An 11,559-nucleotide genomic window follows, 5' to 3' on the forward strand; every position below is an offset into this window, starting at 1 on the left:
CTCCATTCCTCACTTCTTGAAGAAAGCATTTCACATCCCTATCATAGTGTATTTCTATAAGATCCAACTTTTCTGCACATCGTCCATATATCCATTTTAGCTTTAGCAAATATTCATTTCGATCTATCTCAATAGAATTGAAAATCTCATCCTCTAACTCTGATTTTGTGCATCTCTTGCCGACAGAAACGATTATATGTTTACCATTTCGATATTCCCAATTACCACCATCATTTTGTACCAATGTTCCATTGTATAAAACTGCAATTGCAATATCATCATCTTCCATTTTACTATAAAATTAAATGAATAACGTTAAACTAAATCAATAAATATATAAAATTTTGAATAATACTAAACAAACATATTAACTGTATTAAAAAAGTTGATTCTGTTTTTTTTTTTTCCCGCCAAATATAGCTTTTTCCTACTGGCGGAAAAATGGCTGAAACTTGGCAGAAAATTGATGGAAAATTGGTGAAAAATTAGCGGAAAACTTGTGAAATCTGACAAACTGGAGGAAAATAGCGGAAGTTCATCTTTTTCGTCAAATTTCCTCCTTTTTTACTATTTTTCATAATTTTTCAGTTTTACACAAAATTTCCCCCATTTTTAAACCATATGCCACCTAAGTATCTTTAAAATCACATATAACAGCTCATAAATTAATTTCTTGCATACCTATATTAAATAAAAAGCTTAAAAATTCCAAAACTAACAAAAATTACAAGAAAAAAGAGAAAGAGAAAAAAAAAAACACATATTTCCTTACTTTCATCTAATAAGAAAAAAGATAAAATTTTTACTTGATTTTAGTTTCAGATATGAGAAAATACAAAAAAATGAGAGTGAGAGGAGATGAGATGCAAAGAGTGGCCTGTTAGAGAAACTCTTACATGAACGGCTATGTAGAGGAAGAAGGAAAGGGTAAAAAAAACCTTTTGCGTAATTTTCAATTTTATCAAGAGTATTTTTGTCCCAAAGTGACTAGTTTTTTTTAAGAAAATTTTTTTTTGTTATTATTCAAAAATCATGTTACGGGGTAGCTATTTTTCGAAATAACCCTAGATTTTAAGTATAGACCCGATCCGAAGCCTAGCCCATTGGGCTACCCGTTGAGTCAATCCAAAACCTTGCTCGATTAGCTAGCCAATATAATTTTATAACCTTTTTTATATTTTTATTCAATATATTATAAATATTTATTATATGATATATTGTATTTATTTATTATTTGTTATAAAATAAAATAATTTATTAAAAGTAATTCTAAATTCACCAAATTTCTTAACTAAATATTTGGTATCCAATTACTTTGCATTATTTATTGAATTTTCTTTCAATGATTTTAAAATATTTATTAATATATATATTTTTTGAATATATATTCATTAATATATTAATTATTAATAAAATAACTGCATCATTTGATATAAAAAATTTAGTTAATAAATTTGATACTTGTAGCATTGTTTATTTATTAAGCTATTATTTTTATTTTATTATTATAAATAGTTTAAGCAAAATAGAAATATGTTTGAATTAAAATTTTAAACCATAAGAAAAATAAAAATTAAATTTTGGTTTCTAAATTTGGACCTAAACTTTAAAACTGAAGCCTGAGCCTGATATCCAAGCCCGGAACCCAACTCTATAACTATGGTACTGGGTAGCGGGTTTATAACTGGCATATTAGCTTGGCCCAGCTCAGTCCATATTCTCTCTCCAGCCTGAACCCGCCCCAACTCGAATTTTAGACTTGGATTAGGCTAGGCAGCCTGAAGTTACACCCCTAATGGGATCCAAATGTGTGGGACGTATGCAGGCTCCATATTCATGTGCGAGGGAGTACACTTGTATGTTGGAAATACCTGAGTTTTTTCCTGAAAAGAATTATATTTTATTAGATTGATTATTCGTATTTTGGAAATACTTGAATTTTTTCTAAAAAATAATTATATTTTATTAGATCGATTATTCAAGTTTCTATTCCATTTTCCAATGTTTGTCCCCAAAGTCCATAAAAAGACAAAAAAAAGAAGAAGAAATGTTTGTTCGAAAAGAAGGAGACTCTTTTTCAAAGGACTAGGTAATTTATAATAAGTTGGAAGTTTTAATTATTATTATTTTTCTTAAAGACCAAGTCCAAGACAGTCTTATAAGGAATTATTCAAACAATATATATATATATATATATTAACAAGAAGTATATTTTATAAGACCGACTATTCAAGTTTTTATTCCAATTATGTCTAAAATAGTCTACGAAAGAAAAGAAAATTTTCACATTCTAGTAGGACATTATTCGTTTGTTCTCATCTTGTATGATTTTGTTTTGATCAAAATTCTATTGGCTTGTCCAAAAGATTTCATACTAGTGGAAAAAGTGACTACACTTATATATTATTTTACCATTTTATATTTAAGTGATATGAGATTATTCACTGATTTTATTCTTTTTTGTTTTGCATCCTTTAGGACTTAAATGTCTTATAATTTATCTCTTTTAGAGCCTAGTATTTTTGCTAGTATGTTTCTTGTCAGAGTCTATCTCTGATACAATTTTGCCACATTTTTTTTCCACAACCAAGTTCTATTGGTATGATATTGTCTATTTTGGTTTAAGCTCCACTAGCTAGTCCAATAGGCCTTATACTAGGGGAAAAGTGCCTACACTTATATATTACATCACCATTCTCTTTCAAAACTATATGAAATTGTTCATTGATCTTGTTTCTTTTTATTTTGCATTATTCAAAGCTTACAGTTTTTACAAAAAATATTTTCCAAAAAGAAGGATACTATTTTTCAAAGGCCGACATAATTTATGAGAAGTTGGAAGTTTTAATTATTATAATTACTTTTTTGGTGAATTAATTATTATTTTTCTTAAAGACATACACAAGAACAAACTAAGCTATTAAAAGGGATTGGTTGCCTCACCTGCAGGGGATGTAAACAACAATCTTAATAACATGTTTTTAATTATAAAAAAATGTTAAAAAAAGTGTTTTTAATAATAACACAATAGGCTTGGTATCAAAAAACAAAATAGTTGTAAAAATAATATTTCATCATTCTAAAACTTAGCTAATAACTAACGGTATAAAACTATAATCTATTTCAATTTCAAAGGTGGTCAATACTCAATATCATTATTTTCAGTGCCATGTGAAATTTTTATTTTCTATCTAACCGCTCTGATGGTCCTACAACTTATGGTGGAATGGATTGACTCTCATCATACTCAACATTTTTTTCTCTCTTTATTCTGCTTTTGGTATTTCTTTGTGCACCTCATTGTCATCTATGGTGGTTTGTGCTGCTGCTAGACAAGGAATAATATCATAGGATTTTGAATTAAAACTAGAAGACAACTTTTCAATGTCTTTTATTGTCTAGTTTTTACGAAATACTACATATTTGCTTCTAATTATCTTTTTTGCCTTCGGATCCCATAGTTTGTATCTAAGTTTTTCATCTCCATATTCTATAAAATACATGGAGTAATCTTTGCATCAAGTTTTTGCCTGAGCTTTTTGGATAAATGTGTAAAGGCAAAACATCCAAGTACTCTTAAGTGAGAATATAAGAGATTCTCATTAAACCGCACTTTCTCTGGAATTTAAAATTTCAATAATACAAATAGTGATCTGTTAATCAAATACTGGGAGACACGACCAATTTCTCTCTAGAATGGCTTTGGCAGCTTACCCATTCTGATAATTCTTTTGACCTTTTACATAATCGTTCGATTCATGTTCTTGGCTACTCCATTATGCTATGGGTGTGAGAGACTGTCTTATCATGTCAAATATCTTGTTTTATGCAGTAGTCATCAAACTTTTTAGAAGTATACTCACCTTCATTGTTTGATTAAAGGCACTTTAACTTTATTATAGCATGGAACTATTTGAAGTGATCTAAAACTTAATCCTTCGTCTCAAGAAATAAACCCACACATTTCAAGAAGCATCATCAATAAAGGTTAGGAAATACCTATTTCCACCTAGTGATCCCGCACCAAAATAAGTATATGATCTCCTCGTTGTAGAGGAGTTAAATGAGACTCGATATTGCTTATCATACAAATAATAATTGCAAGGATTTTTCACAACATCCTTAGAAACAATGATAAACCTCTTCCTCAAAATAGACAATCATTTATCATTTATGTGACTAGGTCTCCAGTGCCATAGATTTTTAGACACTTCACCTTTTATAATATTAAAGCTGTTTGCATAAATCTTCATATGAGTCCTGTAATATGTCATTAAGCAACAACCATGGCATCTTTCGTCATTTTCTATGTGTTATTGCTAAAGTGGTTTCCATAGCTTTCCTTATAAAAACTATTCTTGAGAACAGATTGAGTCAAAAGTATAGAACATGATAGACATCCCTCAAAGTAATCGTGTATATAACCTTGGTCTTTATTTGAATGTCACTAGTTTCAATAATCTTTGCGAAACTGGTATTTTCCATCTTTGCTTTACCAAATTCTCATACTTTGTACATTTTGAAAAATCTCTATGCGAAATGACATGGTATAATGTTGTAGTATTGACTACCTACTATGGCTTGGCTTTAAATGTGAAGGCATGTCTCTTCGTGGGTGGGAGCAATATCTTTTAACATTGACTAGTGTCTCTTTATCCTCCTTCATCTGATTGTTTTTCTATTCTTATTCTTGCAATATCTTCTTGTAGTATTTCTTTAAGTGACCTTCTAGACCACAATAATGGCACTTATATGTTGGCCTTCTATCGTCTATTGATTTGCCTTTGCTCTGGCTCCTACCTCTCCTCTTACCTCGACTACCTTCTTGCTGTCTTCCTTGTTTCTCTGTAACTAATGTTTGTGTTTGGTCATTGCTTACATCCTTTCTCGGAGCCTTCCATTGAATAAAGCATCTGTTACCATAGCTATAGTGAGATTGCTGTTTGGGGTCAAATTGCTGAAAAAGGCTACTTGCTTTTTTCGACTTTCTGGAAGAGAGCTAAGAAGTAGGAATGCTTGTTCCTCCTCTAATTGTAATTCTATTGTAGATAGTTGATTTACTAGGTTGTCAAACTCGTTGATATGTTTGGTTATAGAAGTTCCACTCTTCAACTTCAACTTCACCAATTGCCTCATCAAGAGGGTTTTATTTTTGAGTAGTCTTGAACTAGTACATGTTCTTCAACTTCTTCCAGACGACATATGTGACTATCTATTGCACAACATGGTAGTATACACTGTAATCGATCCATTGTCAAATTAGACCAGTTATTTTTCAATTTAGCTTCTTTATTCAACTTCTTTTCTTTCCTTTAGCTTGCAAAAGGTCAAACAAAATTTTCCAATTGAGGATATTTTCCATTTGAGGTTTCCAAAGTGTGTAGGTGGTAACATTGAGCTTGATCATAGCTTGCAATATTGATTCCTCCATTAATATACTGCTCTACAATGACTTGATAAAAACATTAGGGTTGAGTTTAACAAAATAGAGTTCAGCAATGCATTTAAGACAGTTGAAAAGTTTGGAATTGACTCTTCCAAGGTCAAAATCCGACTCTCAAAAAATTAAAGGTAAAATTATAATTTTTCAAAAATCTAGGCCAAAATACAAATACCAAAAGTTTTGAGCTAAACGTGCAAATACCAAAAACAATAAAGGTATATTTGCAATCTTTGAAAATTGTGGATTGTTGCTAACGTGGTAGATAATGTGGCAAACTTGTTGATATGTTGGGTGATGTGGCACAACATGATAAATGATTGTCACCTTCTCTGTGGAGCTAAGATTGGCTTGCGGCCCGTTCAGCTTTGTAGCATGGCTTGTGTGGCTGATGCATGTCATGCGCAAAATGCACCAACATTTGACTGATGGCACATGAAGAACCCATAAAAACTTTAACCAATATGTGGCGGCGCATGGCGGCATGCTTGATGGCTTGTGGAGGTCGAGTTGGACTCATTCTCCTCATCTTGACAACATCTATCACTTAATATACTCAAGTCTCTATTTGGAGCTTGTTTGTGATAAACCCTATCCTTAACTAGGCTTTGACATCATTTGTTGTGATTCTTTGACTACAAAAAATAAAGAATTACAAACAAAGCAAAAACATAAAGATTGAGAATAAAAAGATGCATTATTATTTATTTCTTGAAATTAGTACATAATTTTTTTTTTTCAAAAGTCTCTCTTCAAGAGTTCTAATCTCTTTGATATTATAAAATTCTATGTTATCTGTGATACAATATTGAAAAACCTAACACCTATTTATATGTTTATAAGGTTATACTGTATTATAAAACAACTCGGTCATTGAATCAACTTGTTTAACAAGTAAACTTAGACAACAAATAGAAACTATAATGTACTAAGCTTTAGGAGTTATGCTAGACCTCACAAATATTTGGATTGTTTCTTTAGTATTTTTGGCTGTTTAGATTCTGTTCGATGGAGATTAATTCTTCGTTTTTAAGTTCTTAATTTGCTTATTTGTTTATTTGTTTTTGGTGGATTTGTTGAAATGTTGATGAAACACGTAGTCCAAAAGAGAGTCGAACATGTGATCAGCTTATTGGTAAAAAACAAAGCAAAAAGGGTTTTTCTTTTCCAAGTTCTTGACTCTAAAATTGGGTTTATTTGTGAATTAAATAAAGGAAATTCTGTTTTCAAGATTGGACTTACAGATTATGGTCTCAGCATTTCTTATTCTATTGATTGAGAAATTCTGTTGATTTTCAAAAAGCTATTTGAAAAATTCTGCTGAATTTGAATCTTCTCTCACGATAGCAATCAAGTTTTGAAATTAGAGCATTCTATACAACAATGGGAAAGAGATTTTGACGAGGAAATTCCTTTTTAGCCCCTTGATAGAAAGGGAAATGAATTTTCCTCTTTCTCAACCAACCTTTTTCTTGGGTCAAGACTCATGCAAGTTCTCATCTTTCCGCATCAAAACATTTTGAGACCATATGTTGGAATGTTCTTGGAACTGGGCTACCTATTCTGATAAATTACACTACTTGATAGAGTTTTTCTATTCAGTTTAATCACTCATAGAAAATAAAGAAAATTCTGAACTGCCAGTTTCAGAGATTATATTTGCCAATGCTATATTTACCAAGTGTTCCCTAATTCTCTTAGTATAACTACCAATTTATTTGTGCTCGTCAAGTAGAATGAGATGTCTGCCGTAGTGACGATTAATATTGATGCTCTTAGATCAAAATGTTTGTTTTTATATTCAAAACATAGATTGTTTTCTTCTGTGCTGATGTAATTGCTCTTCAGTATCTCTGAAAATTGATACAATTATCATATTCCTTATTTTCAATTCTTAAACAAAAAAAAAAAAAAAAAAAAAACGAAAAAATTATTCGCCCAAAAAAAAAAAAAAAAGAAAAGGTCTTAAAAAGAATTATATTTTATTAGACCGATTATTCAAGTTTGTATTCCAATGTTTGTCCCAAAAGTCCATCAAAGAAAAACAAAAAGTTAATCCGAACAGTGGGAGACTCTTTTCCAAAGGCCTACGTAATTAATGAGAAGTTGGAAGTTATTATTATTATGAATGTTTTTTGGTGAATTAATTATTAGCTTTCTTAAAGACTAAACAAAAGAACAAACTGAGCTGTCAAAAGGATTGGTTGCCTCACCTGCAGGGGATGCAAACAGCAATTGTTTTTTTTTTTTCGACATCATGTGTCAACAGCAATCTTAGTAACATATTTTTTTCAAATTACATAAAAAAAAGTGTTTCTGATAATAAAATAATCGGTTTGGAAATAAAAGTAACAAAAAAACAAAATATTTGTAAAAATAACATTAAATCACTCTAAAACTCAGCTATTAACTAAACGTATAAAGATATAAATCTATTTCAATTGCAAAAGTGGTAAATTTCATTATTTTCTATGATAAGTGAAATTTTCATTTTGATTTTTTTAATTTTTTGTTTTTGGAAAGAAAGTTGCAAAATGTTTAATAGATTAAGACAATGACAAGTGTACACAAAGCAACGGCCTATCCAATGAAAATGCAACAGATCAGCAGTAAATTATAAAATTAATATGGTGTAGGGAGGCAAAGAATTATCTTAAATTAGGAGCAAAGTATTATTCAAATTCTTGAACCAAAAATAAAAGTATTATTCTAATCCAAAAAGTGAGAAGTTTATGGCCCGTGACAAACCGACAAGTGAGACTATCAATACCCGAAATCCCCCTATATAAAATTGTAGACCTTCCCCACGTATTTCCAGTAGTTACCAGAAAAGCCCCGAAGTCTATTCTGTTGTCTTCTCTCTCTCACTTTCTCGCTAGTTTCAACACAGAATTCAAAGGTACAAACTGTTTTCTGTATCTCCAATTTATGTTTTATGATTCAGAAGATCTAAGAAAATATTGGGATTGTTTTATTTGCTTCTTTTGTATTTTTGGTTGTTCAGATTCTGCTGAGATAATTCTGAGATCAAATATTTCATATTTGGATTTAAAGGAGCTCCATTTTTTCTTACATTCTATTACCCTTTCGTTTTACTTGTTTATGGATGTATATAATTCTGTCTGATGATTTATTAGCTTTTTGTTTTCAAGATTTTGATATGCTTGTTTGTTTGATTGGTTTGGTGTATTTGTAAAAAAAGTTGATGATGAAACACATAGTCCAACATAGAGTTAACAGTGATCAGCTAATCAGCTCATTGGTTGGAAAAAAAAAAAAAAAGGGCTTTTCTTTTCCAAGTTCTTGCCCCTAAAATTGGGTTTATTTGTGAATTATCAAAAAGGAAATTCTGTTTTAAAGATTGGCCGTACCGTTTATGGACTCTGCATTTCTTATTCTTTTGATTGAGAAAGTCTGTTGATTTACAAAACTATTTGAAGAACTCTCTTGAATTTGAATCCTCTTTCAAGATATCAATGAAGGTTTGAAATTTTAGTCTTCTATACAACAATGGTATAGAGATTTTGATGAGGGAATTCCATTTTTGGCCGCTTGATAGATAGGGAAATGGATGTTCCTCCTCTTTTTGGTCTTGTAAGAACATATAATTACATATTCTTTGAAGCAACCTTTTTCGCAGATAAAGACTAAAGCAAGTTCTCATCTTTCTGCACCGTAACATTTTGAGACCATATGATGGAATGTTCTTGGAACTGGGTTGCCTTTTCTGATAAATTCTTACGTTGTGATAGAGTTTTTCTATGATCCCTAATTCTCTTAGAATAATCACTAATTTATCTGTGCTCGTCAAGTTGAATGATAGGTCTGATGTAGTTATATTCATATTGATGCTCTTACATAAATTCTTTATTTTCTTATTGAAAACGTAGATGGTTTTCTTCTGTGCTGATGTAATTACTATTTAATATCTCTGAAAGTTGATACAATTCTCATATTCATTATTTTCAACTCTTAAAGGAAAAAAGTGGGAACTGGTATGGGGAAGTTTCAAAAGATATAATCAAATGGTAGTGTTCTCATTTTCAGGTAATTAGATGGTGGGAAAATGGAATTAGATTATATATAAGAAAGTTTCGAGACACATAATATTCCATATTCCATCACATTTTGTTCTCCATTTGCTTGATGAAGGAATGCCAGAAGGAAATGAAATTTCTAAAACTTGCATTCTAATTGTCAATGGTCAAAGTTTCTATATTTTGATAGAAGCAGTTTTATGGCATATCAGTTATAGAGTTTTACATTTCGTTTTGATTCAACTTTTCTCCTCGGTTAATTTGTGATCTTATTGCTCTTTTTGTTTTTTTGCTTTTGGTGTTTTTGTCAATTTGATTTTTGGTTGACCACCTAAAAATGTTGTACAGTTCAAATTTTTTGAGCATTCCAGAAATGGAAGAAAAATCTGATTTTAATGGAGAAGAGAAGGTTAAGAAAGATGAAATCCATGTGAAGCTTAAGACCAAGGATATAGAACCTGATGATGCTAGCGAACAGAAAGCTGAGATGGAATTTGAATTGAAAACCAAGTCGGTGGAGAAAGAAAAGCCGAAATACAAGAAAGAGAACAGGGATAAAGATGAAGAAGTTGACAAGAAGAAATCAGAGAAGAAGGACAAGGAAAAAAAGAAGGAAAAAGAGAGAGAAAAGAAAAAGAATGATGAAGACAACGAGCCAAAGAAGAAAGAGAAAGGAAAAGAGGAGAAGAAAAAGAAGAAAGATGATAAGCATTCAAAGGATAAAGAACAGGATATAGAGAAAGATAAAAAGAAAGATAAAAAAGTGGAGACTAAAATAGAAGAAAATGTGAAAGAATTGGAGGGTGAAGGGCAGGAAGAGAAGTATAATGATGAAGTGAAGGAAGGTAAAGATGAGAAGAAGAAGAAAGAGCAGAAAGACAAGGAGGAAAAGAAAGAGAAGAAAGAAAAAGACAAGAAGGGGGAGAAGAAAGAAAAAGACAAGGAGGGGGAGAAGGAGAAGAAGGACAAAGACAGGGAGGGGATGAAAGAGAAGAAAGAGAAAGACAAATATGAGGAGAAGAAGGAGAAAAAAGAGAAAGACAAGGAGGAGATGAAAGATAAGAAAGAGAAGGACAAGGATGATAAGAAGGAGAAAAAAGATAAAGACAAGGATGGGAAGAAAGACAAAGAAAAGGAGGAGGTAAAAGAGAAGAAAGACAAAGACAAGGAGGAGAAGAAGGAGAAGAAAGACAAAGACGGGGGGAAGAAGGAGAAGAAAGACAAAGATAAAGAGGAGATAAAAGGGAAGAAAGATAAAGATAAGGAGGAGAAGAAGGAGAAGAAAGACAAAGACAAAGAGGAGATGAAAGAGAAGGGTGAGGAGGAGGATAAAGAGAAGAAACACAAGGATGAAGAAGATGAGAGTAATAGTGAACAAAAAGTAATTTCCAGGAATATTGAAATAGAAGAAAACATCAAAGGATCAGAGGTTGAAGAGGAGGAAGAGAAGCATGCTGACAAGGTGAAGGATTGTAAGGAGAAGAAAGGAAAAGACCAAAAGGAGAAGGCTGATAAGAAGAAAAGGAAACTTGAAGGACAAGAAAAAAGCAAGGATCTTGGAAAGCTAAAACAGAAATTAGAGCAGATTGATGCTAAGATGGAAGCTCTTCTTGGTAAAAAGGCTGACATCTTGAGGCAGATAAAAGAAGCTGAAGAAGCAAGTCCAGATGTTGAGAAGTCCACATGAAAAAGACACATCAGAAGTTACATAAGAAGCTGATGATGCAAATTCTGGTGTTGCTGAGGAGTCCACAGTTATAACAGTAGCTGCAAACTCATGTGGTATGGCAATGCCAACAGATGCTTTTCAGTTCACCTCCAATACCTGTAATCTTATGGTGTGCTATAAAACAATATATTGTATTCGAATAAATTATCTCTTTACTTCTAATAAAATCTTTTCTGTGAACAATGTGGTTTCTCTTGTTTTATAGTATGAGCAATATTTTCTTTAGCATTTTAATATGATACATTGCAAGGAAATGAACGTCGTTAACCATAATGTTTTGGTACTTGAATTAAGAAGTATTAAATTGCTGCAGATACTTGGTTTGCTGAATGATGCTTTATTTTAAAGGTCAC

The 11,559-nt window shown here is 31.4% G+C and overlaps 1 protein-coding gene across 4 annotated transcripts; it reads left to right on the forward strand.

The window, feature by feature from the left end:
• Window positions 1–8,183: 8,183 nt before the first annotated feature.
• LOC125423311 (uncharacterized) lies at window positions 8,184–11,389 on the forward strand. 4 transcript variants are annotated; one of them, XM_060816076.1, is made up of 3 exons: window positions 8,279–8,339; window positions 9,419–9,487; window positions 9,826–11,389. In XM_060816076.1, the coding sequence occupies exon 3, from the start codon at window positions 9,851–9,853 to the stop codon at window positions 11,162–11,164; it is 1,314 nt and encodes a 437-aa protein (XP_060672059.1). In that variant the 5' UTR covers window positions 8,279–8,339; window positions 9,419–9,487; window positions 9,826–9,850; the 3' UTR covers window positions 11,165–11,389. The 4 variants fall into 4 exon arrangements, with proteins under 4 accessions (XP_060672058.1, XP_060672060.1, XP_060672059.1 ...); XM_060816075.1 differs by lacking the exon at window positions 9,419–9,487 and having other exon boundaries at window positions 8,184–8,339; XM_060816077.1 differs by lacking the exon at window positions 9,419–9,487 and having other exon boundaries at window positions 8,206–8,339; window positions 9,849–11,389.
• The last annotated feature ends 170 nt before the right edge of the window (window positions 11,390–11,559 follow it).

Source organism: Ziziphus jujuba, chromosome 3 (genome assembly GCF_031755915.1).
Source record: "Ziziphus jujuba cultivar Dongzao chromosome 3, ASM3175591v1".
Taxonomy (NCBI): Eukaryota; Viridiplantae; Streptophyta; class Magnoliopsida; order Rosales; family Rhamnaceae; genus Ziziphus; species Ziziphus jujuba.